This window comes from Cynocephalus volans, chromosome 2 (genome assembly GCF_027409185.1).
Source record: "Cynocephalus volans isolate mCynVol1 chromosome 2, mCynVol1.pri, whole genome shotgun sequence".
Taxonomy (NCBI): Eukaryota; Metazoa; Chordata; class Mammalia; order Dermoptera; family Cynocephalidae; genus Cynocephalus; species Cynocephalus volans.
Window position 1 is genome coordinate 97185340 of NC_084461.1, and position 14839 is coordinate 97200178.

The 14839-nt window shown below is 38.6% G+C and overlaps 1 protein-coding gene across 1 annotated transcript; it reads left to right on the forward strand.

Moving 5' to 3' along the window:
- Positions 1-1540: 1540 nt before the first annotated feature.
- Positions 1541-14589, forward strand: TSLP (thymic stromal lymphopoietin; the record flags this gene model as incomplete). Its single annotated transcript, XM_063087618.1, has 7 exons — positions 1541-1720; positions 2596-2640; positions 3228-3362; positions 5354-5516; positions 11107-11157; positions 12815-12963; positions 14428-14589. Coding segments are annotated over 7 exons (885 nt in total), but the record flags the coding sequence as incomplete, so codon positions are not given.
- Between the last annotated feature and the right edge of the window lie 250 nt (positions 14590-14839).

Sequence of the window (14839 nt, forward strand, 5' to 3'; positions counted from 1 at the left end):
AGTTGCTGCATGGCCTGTGACATTTGCTGGGACTCACGTGGGGCGCCCAACCTCGGAGGCTCTCGGCGATGACTCCTAGGAACTTCCCAAGGACCAAGGCGATGCAGGCTCTTACACGCAAGGTGGGTAAGAGAGAGATGGGAGTGGGGTGTCAGGAGGGCCCGGCGCGGCGCGGGCCAAGCTCGGACAGAGCGGGGCTCGTCCTAGCAGCCGGATCGGTGTCGGCCTTCCCTCCCTTCAGCCCTCTATTAGCGCCACTTGAGCTCAAAAGGCTGCTAGACATCCTCTCCGCACTCTCCCTGACGCGCCTGGCTGCGCTTAAACTAAACCTTTTTTTTTTGGATCAAGGGTTTGCGAGTACAAATCCTAGCCCACCATCTCGCTGCTTCTCCCGTCCCTAAACCCGGTGCCCGGGCTCGGGTCCAAGGTGACCGAAGTTGTCCAGGTTGCGCTGCGCGGGGCTAAGCGCCCGGGATGCAGGGCGCACAGAAGCGTGCGCCGCCGAGGGAGAGCCTCGCGCTGGACAGCATCTTCGCGCGCTCGCCGCGGCGCACCAGGAGGTGCGGTCTGGCCCCGCTTCCCTTCCGCTTACGCTGGCCTCAAGAACAGGGCTGTGAAGTCTGCTGGGCGCTGAACTTTGCGATTTCAAAAATTCTTAACACCTGACAGAACGTGCTAAAGGAGACTTCGGTCCCTCAGGCGCCCGCAGTCACTGAGAGTAGATACTAGAAATTAATATTGGCGCTTTGGAAAGGAGGGATTTTGAGGACGAGGCTCATCTGATCTTTTCCCATTCATTCCAACGTCTTATTGTTCCTACTCCTAAGGGTCTGGTCAGCATAGCACATTTAATGTCTTCACGTGGAAGCGCCTCCCAAGCCTGAGGCTGCACGCATCCTCTGAAACATTTCATAAATAAGCGTATCGGTAGCCAAAGAGAAGGGAAAACACTAGTGGAAAGGAGCCAAAGGAAATGCTCAGAAATACACAGATGCACGGGCAGCTGTACCAAGTCCTTAGAGTGGCTGCTGGTTTTAGAGAGTGTTTTTCCCAAGAGAAGGAGTCGGTCATGGAAACTGCCCCATAGGAAAAAGATGCAGATATTCATTTCTTAAAGTACACTCAAGTACATATCAAGGGTTTAGGGCAAAGATAAAAGGACGATGGTGAGGGAAATTCCTGATGATTTTACCAATGTTAAAATTCCATAGATTGGGCTAGTCTTTTTTTTTTTTTTTCTTTTACATCACCAATTCAGAATTCTATAAAGAAAGGGAATGACATGGAAGAAAATCATTGGCCTAGGAGAAAAGAGCCCGTAGGCGTTCAAGTGTTATATATGTGGAGCCAAAGTCTCTGGAGCAGCAGGGAGACTCCAACTTAAGACAACAGCATGGGTGAATATGGACCTCCTATGGACTGGGGATGAGAGGACAAGACTGGTGCCTCCTGAGCACTGGCCCTAAGGCAGGGTGTGTGGATCTAGAGGCCATTCAGTCTTGGTGGGGAGAATTTAGTGTGAAACTGGGTTGGCACTGGGTTTCCAACTGCATTGCCCAATGCCTTACTGTTTGTTCTGTCAGTTTTTTTCAGGAAGATCCTCATCTTGCAACTAGTAGGGCTGGTGCTAACTTACAACTTCTCTAACTGTGACTTTAACAAAATTAGAGTGGAGTATGACCAAATCATTTTTAGTGACCTGAAGAAATATATGAATGGGGTAAGTGAAGAAAATTTTTTAAAAAACAAATGTTCTCTCACTGGAAGGGTAGGCATATAGACATACAAACTACAATTTAACTTTCAAGAAAAGAAAAACAATTTGGACAAAGTCATGACCCAGCATTTTGTCAAAAATTTTTACAAGTGATATTCAAATATATTGGCATCTAAAATGACTATGTAGAAATTAGTGCATTCTAAGTGTGTGGATGCTAATGAGCAGGTATGGATAGGTAGCATCTAGGGTGCTTACCCTCTGCTAAAGTGCTACTCTGGCTACACAGTAAAAAGAGTGGGTAAGGGCTTCAGAAAGAAGGTGGTACAAAGAGAGGGAATTCTTGTGAGTGAGGACAGCTAAGGACAGAAGCTGCTGTTTTGGTCTTTCTGGTGTCCTAGATTTTTCAGGAGGCTATTATGGAACATGGTGTGCTTTGATATTTTTAGTACACAATAGTAAACACTTTCCTGATTATTTAAACTTCTGGATAGAGTGTGCCTGTGTGAAATGCATGAATGGCTACAGGGCAGATGTGGACATTCAAGAAGTGGCATTATTGCTCAAAATGGCCTTTTTGCTCACATGTGTAGTCCCATGTGCAGGTGTGCCTGCTTGGGGGCAGGTGGGAAGGGAAGACTCCCTCTAAGACGCAGACCCTTTGATGTGTGGTTTCAAACATCATCCAGCACCATCTAAAGACTAAACTGTTTCGCTGCCTTGTCAATGACATAGGAAACAAGTACCTCAGTGGAAACTGCTTTCAGAGCACCTTTAAAGCATGGGAGCAAGGGGCGGGAGAATGATTTTTTCCTGTGGATTTAAAAGGTTTTACCCTTCTTATCGTTTTTTGTTTTTTGTTTTTTTCTGTCTTCCAGACCAAAAGCACCCAGTTCAACTACAACATCTCCTGTAACAACCCGGTGAGTGAAGCGGTCAGTGCTGCCGGCTTTCAGCCAGGCATTGCAGGGAGGGGGATCCTGCAGAGCGTAGAACTCCAGGAGGTGGCTGGGCTCCGGGGCGACACCAGCCGGGTAGGGGACACCCGCTTGAGATATGGCACTTCTGTTCCAGTTTCGAGGGAGGAAGTCTCTCGAGAGAGCCGGGGTTCCAAGAGAGGTTGCCCCCGGCCCCCCCCCCCCCCCCCCCACACACACACCCTCAAGGAAAGGCAAATGGGGAACTGAGACTGGAGAACAATGTCAGGGGCACCACCCGGAGCTCTTGGCACTCTCCCGGGCCGGGAGCCCTGGGCGGGGCGAGCGTGGGCGACGGTCCTTTCTGGTTCAGCGCCCTCAGCTACTCTCGCAACGCCCCTTCTGCTGGTTTTGTTCTTGCTCCCACTCCTCTACCGTGACCTCTTCGCTCTTGAGACATCTTTGTGTGCATCCGGCTCTTCCTCCGCCCCCGCTGCCTGCCTCTTTCACTTAATTCTTACCAACGCTCTACACGGTTTTTTTTTTTTGTTTTTTTGTTTTTTTTTCTTTCTCTTTCTGCCGCCTGTGAGCAGCCAGATTGCCTCACTGAAATCCAGCGCGTTACTTTCAGTCCCACCCACGGCTGCACGTCACTCCACAAGGAAATGTTCGCGGTGAAAACTAAGGCTACCCTCACTCTGCAGTGCCCAGGCTACTCTGGAATTCAGGTAAGCCCGATGCATCGGACGCTCGCTTTGTAATACCTTGGAGCTAACTACGAGTTAACCTGGGGCTTTGGTGAAGAAGTCGTTCTGTGATTTTTATTCAGATTTTATCTTTTGAAGAGCAAGTTAGCCAGGTAAAAGCTGTAAGTTGTCAATTAGTCCCACGCTGACAACCGGACCCAAACCCGTCTATTTCTAGTGTTCTGATTCTGAATCATAAATATTGGCTGAATTATGGTTCTAGTCCTTAGGTCAGTGTTTCAAGGTATGATCAGTGAGGCTCCTACATCAGAATGTTCTGGCTGCTAGAGCATGGGAAGGTGACTGTTCAACATGCCAGTTCCTACGGATCCAACACAGACTTTCAAAATCAAAATCTCTGGGATGGAGCTCCTTAAGAGATTACTGTCCATTTCAAAGTTTGAGCAACACTGCTTGGACTTACCACTTAAAAATTGTAGGCCTCTTTCTGATAATGTTACATTACACAGTAAATCTCTATCCTGTGTTTGCTTAATTGCTTGTATGGGTGCTATTACTGTCTCTTTACATAATAGATTTGTGCATATGTGGTTACATGCATTTGAATGAATGTGTAACTTTAAATATGGACACAGTATAGTGGACAGTTGTGAGTAGGAACTCTGGAAACAGCCTGCTTTTGAATCCTAGCCCAGCAACTTCTGTGAAGACTTGGATAAGTTACTTAGCCTCGGTGTGCCTTGGTTTCCTGGGAAAAATAAGGATCATAGTAGTAAGTCCCAAACAGGATGTTTATGAGGATTAAATGAGTCAATACACTTGGAACAGTGCACAGTACATAACGGGTACTCAATAAATATTTATTTATCTGGTAAGTAAACTAGAGAATTTATTTTCATGATAACAAGTTTAAGAAAGACAGAGACAAGTGCAGATACATGTGATTGCTGCTTATTGACCTTATGTACTTTATCAATCTGAAATCTGAGTGTCTGGATGGTTAAGAATGTCATTTTTTAGAGGCTGAGGATTGAAGCCATAAGGCTGATCCGTACTGAGCTTGAGTTAGAAACTCGATACCAGGCAGCCATATGAGAAAAATGTTTGGCTCTATGCCTTATTATCAAGGAGACCCTGGCAAATCTACAGATGGCCATAATAAATTTATCTATAGAAGAAGAGCACAGAGGACAGGCTAGATCAAGTTCTTGGACAGCATGTGAGAAAGGGAGAATCTGGAGAAATTTATTTCAGTTTCCTCCCAAGCCCAAAAGGGAACTCTAAAACCAATAATACTTAATAATTATATATCAGATTTTAGACTGTAAGATCTTTGCTTGGTAACTCAACAAACTTTATCAGTCTAAATACCATGTGTCTAGTAGGCCCAGTCTGCCACTACTCAAAGGTAATTCAGGTGAAGGAATACATCATAATCCTCTTCAGAATAAGTCTTCAGGTGTCTGTGGCACATGTAGGTGGTGGGAAGGAGCAGGAGCACTTTGGGTCCAAATAATAGACTAGGTTTACTGAATTATATCTTTAAAGAGTCTGAAGATAGGTCCTGCCTTTGAAGAATTTGTCAGGGAGATCATGAAATCATGAATTTATTTATTCATTTAATCATTCAATAAATATTCAGTGTTTCCTATGCATAAGATGCTGTTCTCAGCACTGTGGGGAATACCCATGATGCAATAATAAGCACATCATGTAAGTGGCAGCCAAGTTAAATGACAAACACTCTTGAACACTAAGAGTTTCCAAAAGAAAGGTCTGAGCAATTAGCAGAGGCTTTGTGAGGGAGGTGCTTGACCTTGAAGCCAGAGTAAATGGCTGGAGAGACAGGAGGGCATTCCTCTGGAGAAAGTACATACTAGTATACAATAAGCAGGTGGTTTGGGGATATGTTAAGAGATGGAGTTGCATAGAGAAAATAATATAACCTGTTACTCAACAATTGTTAAAGTTAGATAAACTTCATTTTGACTATTGATTCTCCTATTCTACAGATAAATAATACCCAGGCAAAGAAGAATAGAAAGAAAAGAGAAGTCACAACAAACAAATGCCTGAAACAAGCCTCGCAATTACTAGGATTGTGGCGTCGTTTCAGTCGAATTAAAGGAAACAAAAGAAACCATCTAAATTACAGTCATATCTTGAAGCACCAAAGTAAATCATCTTCATTAAGTAGATGAAACAGTAACTCACAGTGACATTTAAAAGACTACCAATAGTTATTCTTTAATTACAGAAGGGTTTCTTAACTTATTTTTGTAAATTTTAATTGTTTAATGTATGTTTTTAATGTGGAGGAAGTACTATCCCTCAAATGTCAGGAGACACTTCTGTAATATCGATGACTGGCTTCATGGAAGGAAGAAAGAAGAACTTCCTTGAAAAAGGAGAAAAAGTTGAACTCAGTGATAGCATCTAAACCTCTGTTTACAAGGCAGGCATTTCTTTTACATGTAATGACACTGCTTGTGTTCTCATATTAAATATTTACAAAAGAAGGAAATGAAAGCAAAAGAGAGTGCACAAATAGTTGTATGTATCATGAAGCAATTTGAAAGAACTTTCAAGCAAAATATTGTGAAAGTTTTCTAAGCCAAGTTTTAAAAATTATCTGACATGCAAGTAGATTCTGAAGAAGTGCCTTCGTTACAGCTACTATATATATATATATATATATGTATATTAAATTTATAGAATGTATCTTTAATTTATTTTCTGATCACTTTTGAAAATGTACATGGTCCTTTGAAATTGACACTATATATTTCTTAATAAAATAATTCTCAAATAAGTTTCTTATGAATGATCTTTTAAATTGAGTCAGTAGACAATTTTCACCTAATGCTTTTCTAAGGGACATCACTTTTCTTCAGGTCTTTACCTCCACTCATCCTTGGAGCACACTGACCATTCCGCCCTTTCATTGTGCCTGTTGGCCCTGCCCATAGGAGAGAATATCTGGAGAGGCGCAGCTTCAGGATACATTCCAATGATCCTTTTCTGAAATTATGTCACTATTCCTTCCTTCTTTCTCCTGTTGAACTTTCCTCAAACAAAAAAAAAAAGACAAAGGAAACAAAGATGAACAGCGGGTGACAAATCCATTCCTGAAGGCCTGCTACATGCTAGAGCCACTGGCACCCTCTCATTCACCCTCCACGTAGAATCTTCTGAACACCAGAAGGAGGGGTAACCCTAGCCATAGAGCTCAGGCCAAAATAGAGCACATGAGAATACACTGAATTTTTTCAGTGAGTAGAAATATTCCACTGACCACTGCCGTAAGTGTCAGAGCTGAGTCTTGATGGAAGAGAGGAAGTCCAATGTCCCTAAATCTGTCTTACCTGGCTGCAGGTAAGAGGAAGTTTACATTATGTATCCAATATGTACTTAAGGAGCACCTACTGTGGGCCAAGCCTTCAGCCCAGTAGTGAGGACACAAAAGTAAGTAAGACACAGCACTTACCCAGAGAAGCTCAGAGAGTAGCTGAACAGGCAGTTTCCTTTGCCCTGAGAAAAATGAGGGCATGCGCACTTTCCAAAAATCTTTCCCTAAAGACCTGGCCCAGGGCCTTAAATACCATCACAGGAGAAATTCCTTTGGGTCTAGAATAGGCCAGTAGTTATTAATTTCCCATGCAAAAGGTGGGAAGGGGGATGATGCTTTAAGCCTATTAAATCCATCTTAGTTATTTAATTCACTGACTGTAGATTTCACTAAACTGTGAAAAGAAATATCTTCATAATTTTTCTCAAAGTTTTGGGCCCAATTACCCTATCAACAGAGAGGAATGAAGGGTTGGGGAGAGAGGAGACAGAGCAAAGTCATCCTATTAAACGTAGTGTCTTCGAGTCTTCTGTTTTACCTTTAAAATTTTTTGTAACATATATTTTGTTCTTCTATATATGTGATTAGGTATTTTAATACAAAAAGAATTATTTAAATCACTTATACCCTCAAGTAAAAATAATGTGCAAGAAGATATACCATATTAATCTAGTAAGAACTTTCCCATATGTTGTAAAAAATATGGATTATACATTTCTGGGTTTTTGTAATATTTTGAGCTTTTCATGGTAGACTAGTATATGGTCAGTTTTATCTATGTTCCACGGCCAATGAAAAGAAAATTGCAAATTCTGGTCGAAACATGTAAAGCTGGATATACTTGTATACCTATTGGGACTACCTTGTTAATTATGCTGTTTACAAAATCTATATCTTTACCTTTATCTCCTTCAGTCACAGGCTGGGAGAGCTGTTAAAGTCTCCTACTGCCGTTATTGTTCTTTATTTCCCTGTATCCCTAAAGTTTTGCTTTCTGATTGCTAGTACTATTTTTATTTAAAGCTTAAAAATTCATGAGCTATTTATTGAGCCTTGTACCTATTCCCGTTACAATATGTCCACATTGTACTTGCCAAGTAATATATGCCCACTATGTTACTCCTTCTGGAACCCTTTGTTTTAGATGTCTCTTGTATACAGCACATCATTTTAGTGTGTGTGTGGTGGAGAAAGAGTTTTGGAGGGGAGGGAGGTGGTAAATCCAAATTTACTGTCAGCTGTGAAACAACTGCCAGTGCCTCATATTCACGTAATAGGAGTCTCCTAAAGAATGAAATATAGAAAAAAATATGGAACAAAGGGTGTAAATTTCCAATTTTTTTATCATTAACAATATTATTTTATTTTAGTGCTATGTGCCAAACACTGTGCTGTTTTACATATATTATTTAATTTAGTTCTACATATATTGTTTAAAAATGACTTTGCACAATTGAATTTTTTTATCATGTACAATGTAGTTGATTTTTGTGTCCCTTTACTGATTCCCCCTCTCCCTCCCCCCCCCCCCCACTCATCAACATCATATCTGTTCACTTGTCTTAACAAGTTCAAGGAGTTGTGATTGTTGTGTCTTCTTCTCCGCCTCCCATCTCCACCGTTTGTTTTTGTATTTATCTATCTATCTATCTATCTATCTATCTATCTATCTATTTATTTATTTTTAGCTCCACAAATAAGTGGGAACATGAGGTATTTCTCTTTCTGTGCCTCACTTATTTCACTTAATATAATTTTTTCTAAGTCCATCCACGTTGCTGTGCATGGTAGTATTTCGTTCTTTTTTATAGCAGAGTAGTATTCCATTGTGTGGAAATACCACATTTTCCATATCCACTCATCTGATGATGGACATTTGGGCTGGTTCCAACTCTTGGCTATTGTAAATAGTGCTACGATGAACATTGGAGTACAGGTATCCCTTCAACATGATGATTTCCATTCCTCTGGGTATATTCCCAGCAGTGGGATAGCTGGGTCATGTGGTAGATCTATCTGTAATTGTTTGAGGAACCTCCAAACCATTTCCCATAAAGGCTGTACCATTTTGCAGTCCCACCAAGAGTGTAGGAGGGTTCCTTTTTCTCCACGACCTCACCAGCATTTATCATTCATAGTCTTTTGGATATTAGCTATCCTAACTGGAGTGAGATGGTATCTCAGTGTGGTTTTGATTTGCTTTTCCTGAATGCTGAGTGATGTTGAGCATTTTTTCATGTGTCAGTTGGCCATTCATATATCTTCCTTTGAGAAATGTCTATTCAGCTCCTTTGTCCATTTTTTAATTGGGTTACTTGTTTTTTGGCTGTGAAGTTGTTTCAGTTCCTCGTATATTCTGGATATTAATCGTTTGTCAGATGTATATTTTACAAATATTTTCTTCCACTGTGTTGGTTGTCTATTAACTCTGATAATTATTTCTCTTGCTGTGCAGAAGCTTTTTAGTTTGGTATAATCCCATTTGCTTATTTTTTCCTTTGGTTGCCTATGCTTTTGGGGTCATATTCATGAAGTCTGTACCCAATCCTACTTCCTGGAGTGTTTCCCCTATGTTTTCTTTAAGGAGTTTATTGTTTTAGGATGTAAATTTAATTCTTTAATCCATTTTGAGTTTATTTTGGTATATGGTGAGAGGTATAGGTCTAGTTTCATTTTCTTACATATGAATATCCAGTTTTCTCAGCACCACTTGCTGCAGAGGCAGTCTCTTCCCCAGTGTGTAGACTTGGTGCCTTTGTCAAAGATCAAATGGCTGTAGGTGTATGGGTTGATTTTTGGATTCTCTATTCTATTCCATTGATCCATGTGTCTGTTTTTATGCCAGCACCATGCTGTTTTGGTTATTATATCTTTGTAATATAGTTTAAAGTCAGGTAGTGTTGTGCCTCCAGCTTTTTTTTTTTTTTTTTTTTTTTTTTTTTTTTGCTCAGGATTGCTTTGGTTATGCATGGTCTTTTGTCATTGCATATAAATGTCTGGATTCTGAGAAAATTGTCATTGGAATTTTGATGGGGATTGCACTGAATCTGTAGATCACTTTGGGTAATATGGACATTTTCACAATGTTAATTCTTTTGATCCAAGAGCATGGGATATCTTTCCATCTTCTTATGTCCTCTTTAATTTTTCTCAACACTGGTTTGTATTTCTCTTTGTAGAGATTTTTCACATCCTTGTTTAACTTTATTCCTAAGTATTTTATTTTTTTGGTGGCTATTGTAAATGGGCTAGCTTTCTTGATTTCTTTTTCTGCATGTTCATTGCTGGAGTATAGAACTGCTCCTGATTTTTATGTGTTGATTTTATATCCTGCAACTTTGCTGAAATCATTTATCAACTCTAAGAGTTTTTTTGTAGCATTTTATAATTTAAATGTAGCTTTTTTGTTAAACAAGTATTTTTTGAGCACCTCTTTTTTCTAGTCACTGTTCTAAGTGCTTGTTATATGTTAATGAACAAAACAAAAATAAAAACAAAAAATCTCTGCCTTCATGGAGCTTACCCTGTAAAATATTAAGACAAACCTAATAAATAATAGTACAGTAAAATGCTCTTTCTCTCTCTCTCTTTGAATTTGAATAAATATTTACATACACTTAGTGTCTTTGCCTTTTTCAAGACATACCTCAAACATGGCTAGAAATGTGCACTGAGAAATCCAGGGTGAAAATGAAAGTATAAGTACAACATGTCAAGGATCAAATAACAAGCTATCATTCTGTTAGCATTTGCTCTTTAATTATCTGAACATCCCAATTGTTCAAGACTTTTTGTGCCAAGTACTATAAAATAAATCAAAATTTTCTTGTTCAGGAATGTATGGGTTTGATTTAAAATTAGCAACAAGTTACTCTCATTGCATAATAAAATAGTAACACTTTACAACTAGAAGAAATCTAAGAGATTATCTGCTCAGACCTGTTCTTTAGATATAATTGGTAAGACCCTCTTTATTACCATCAAGTACAAATATGATCACATTAATCACTTGATCCAAACCTTGTTAGGATGCCAAAAAAGTTTTTTTCATAAATGAAAGGCACATGGAAATAAAACAATAAGATAAGAGTTTATTCTATATGTTGAACTTTGGTACTGGGTTCTAATGTCACCACTGTTTTAGTTCATGTTCACATGCTCAGAGTGTTCCCTACACCTATATCTTGTTAAGGCAGCTGGCACCTGAGGGGTGGAGCCTCCAACACCCACTTTGCCATAATCAGTCTTCTCCAACATTCGAAGGTACTTAGCTCCAATCATCCACCAAGATTCCCCTTTCCATTATGATGAGCTTTTCTTCAGCCTTTAATGCCTGCTTTTGACAGAAGATCTCAAAGAATAATAACTTAATCCAGGGTTCCTAATAACATTTAACATTAATCTTTTTCTTCCCAGGAGGCATCTTCATCCATTCAAGTAGCCCAAGTAACCAGTTCCCTCCCCCAAGTAATCAGTTCTACTCCCCAGGAAGTCTATAAGTGCTCTCCCCCATAGACTTTGAAATGTCCCATTGTAGCTTTCACCCAGGACAATAAAATATACTGGCCTCCCCCACTACATTACTGATCTAGTTCATTCTTGTTTTTTCTTTTTTTAAATAGTAATGATGAAAAACTGCTCCAAGGATACCTACTGTCTTCTGTATAGAGCCAAGCCACAAGCACCAGTTGCAGAGGAAACCCAGGCCTAGACAAGTTAAATGATAGGTACTGGGTCAAATGGCAGATAAAAGACAACACCCAGTTTGGTACAGTATTCTCTCTATTATACTACACTGCCTTTCTTGTTGGATTCAGGTGCCCATCTTTTTATAATCACTCTGTGTTTCTGAGGATTTCCCATATGGCTTGGGATGAGGCAAAGCTAGTCCATAGTGTTCTCCCTGGCTGCCCTCATGGAGAATCACTACCACATCAACATCTCTGACACACACTTGGGCCATGCGGATACACTGTAAATGGGAGTGTCCACAAATGCAAGCATAATGCAAGTTATTTGCACCTCTCACATACTCTTTCCTACTCCTTATGACTAAAGCTTCTGAGACTGTTTAAGTTTGCTTCTAATTGTTTCCTATGTGCACATACTAAGTCACCTCAAAAAAATGGAAGTATAATTATATATTCTAGACCAAAGCTGAAAGATATTTAAATGATCATGATACCACATCACTGGTTTTTATAATTCAGAAACAAATTTTAACAAAAAGCAAGACTATTAAACTTTATGTGGTAAAGTAGAAGAAACATTATGGTAATTTTTTGCCTTTAATGTATAATTTTATTGAGCAAAAATAATTAGTTTTTACATAGAAACACATTTCTGGAAATGGAAGAGAAAGAGTAGAAACTGATTGACTAGAATAGAGTTGGCTCACAGTGTTTTAATATATTCCAAAGAATATATGGAAATATAATAACCCTTCTTCTAGACAAGTGTTCTGAAGTAGCCAAGCATTCCCTAAACTAGAGTTATATTGTTAGGATATTGTTTTGGGTGATTTTCTCTTGCTTTTTCTGAGACAACCTGTTTAGGATCAAGAACTTGATTTCCAGACAAGATCGAATATGTAGATTTAACACCATATTCAAGGTGACTCCTTGTAAAGACAGCCAACTTAGGTCAAGTCATACTAGCAAAATCTTGCTCTCAAAATTGAATTCAATGGGTGTTTCCTGCCTTTGTTTTCAGTAAAGAGGGAGCCTGTATACTCTTTTACTCTCAATCTGTCTCTATTTTATTCCTCTGACATCTTGTTTTTTAGTCTTTCTTTGTGTTGACCCCACTTTAATTTTTGCTATCATGTTTCATTGTGTGTATCTTTATAAATCTCCTTTAAAATGTCCTGGAATAAGGTAGAGTAGCAATGTGAGTACTCTATGTAATAAAATGGTATTATGTTTATTCCTTTGCTTTTATAACTAAGAATACTTCTGGGCAAAAGTTGTCAGCATGATTTCCTTGCCAATCTCATCCTCTCCACCAGTATTTGTATAGCACTGTATTAAGCCATCATGCTTTCTGACCATATACTGGGGTGGCCTGTTAGAAAGATTAAGCACACAAATGATGGAGTGATCAAGTTCTTCCCAATGTTCAAAAGACCTAGACAAATACCCAAAGACGTGGGAAGAAGACAAACCATGGCAACAAGTACGAGCCTCAATGCTCATCATAGAAGATAATGGAAAAGGACATCTAAAATTCCTTCCTCCAGAAGACTTTGATTCTCATCTTGATCATGAAACCAATGTACGATTTTTACTGTAATTTCCTTAAATCTTTTGAAATATATTAAGGTTTTCCTTATCGCCTTCTATTTAATTAATTTTTGTAAATGTTAAAGGGCATTTAACAAATATGCATTCTGTGTATAGTATAAGGTAACTATTTTAAGTCAATATTTAATTTCTCTAAATTCTTGTTTATCTCCTTTAAAATTCAAAATTAAATGTTAAAATTTTTCTTTATGATCATGTTCACCATGGTGAACATGAATACCTATGGGCTTTTTCTTTATTTGTTTTTGTGCTGTCATTGAGCACATAAAGGTTTATACAGATTAAATATTCACTTTAAATTGTGGCTTTGATGAACATAAAATGTTTTGCTTTGTCTTGCTATTTTCTGCCTTAAATTTTAATTTGGGTTTGCCTATGGTCTTCACTTCAAATGAAGTCTATTATTTTTGTTATTATTGTCTTTTACGTGCAGAGTTTAAAACATTCACAATAACTGTCATAAAAACATGTTTGGTCTGTTAATGTCTTCTTGCATGTTTATTCTTTTCTATTCCCAAAGAAGAAGGACACTAGAAGAATAACACATCTCATTTCTTTATCTTTTACTGCAAAATTCCTATAAAATATCTTTGAATTCAGAACCAAGGCATTTTACTGAAACTACTTACTAAGTCAAAAGGTAGAATGGATGTGTCAAAAATAGCAAGTGCCAAACTTGATTGAGTAATTATTATTTGACACATGCTTTTTCTCAATTTCTTGCAAGATGCAATATTCATTTACAGCTTTTCAAGTAAGTTTTAAAAGACTGTCACCTTAAATACAATAATGTAAATCTACATTAAGCACATCAGTTGTATGATGTATCCCAAGCTCCAAAAAATTAAAACACAGAAAAATGAGCAACTCAGAATTGAGAAATTATGATACTCCAAATTCTAATTTAATTACTTTAAGTGATTATTACAATTACCTTCAAATTGGGGGACTATACCCTACCCCCAATTTTAGGTATCATGTTACAGAAAAATAAACAGAAAGTTGTTTAGGTAGCCATTGTATGAAGGGCTTTAAAAATGCAATGTTCTTGCTTCAATAGAGATATATTCTTATTTAAATTAATATATACAGCTAACAATGCTTAACATTCCCCTTGAAGTTTCTCCAACCCTACAGTTAACATTGATTTAATAACCAATTAGTTGCCAGTGTATAAGGCTAACATTGCAATTGAAATTTGGGGGATATGAATACTTTTGCTTTAGTAGGTAATGATGTTCACTGGTACTATTAGTCAGAACTCAACACCACATCTGCATGATAAAATAATGTTCTATTCTCAACTAAAGTGTTTGGTGTGAAAAGGATCCCCACTGCAAAGGTATTTTTCATTTTCCCATAAGTAGTATTAGCATTACTACTACTAAAAAGAGAAAAAGAGAAATTATATTGAACTCTTTCTCCATTTCTGTAGATTGTGCTTGGAATGGCTACATCCATCTTGCAACCACAAGGAGAAGATATCACCTTGACATCACCACATCTGCAAGCACAAGGAGAAGATATCACCTCTAACAATGGCAGAGTAGAAAGTTGGAAAGCATCTGGGTCTGTGATGACGCTGTTGAGCAAGTGAACCAATTCTGGAACCACACCACCTTCGAACTTCTTGAAACATGACATAATAAATATCTCTATTGTTTAAGCCACATTTGACGGGTATTCTAGTACTTTCAGCAGAAAATAGAATCCATCCCTGCATGTAACAGAGAAACTCCATTTAGCTCACTTAAATAATAATAAAAATATACCATCTTACATGATAATATGAGAGAAAAGATTTAATTATTTTTCGTTTTCAGGGTTTGGCAATTCAGTAGCTCAGA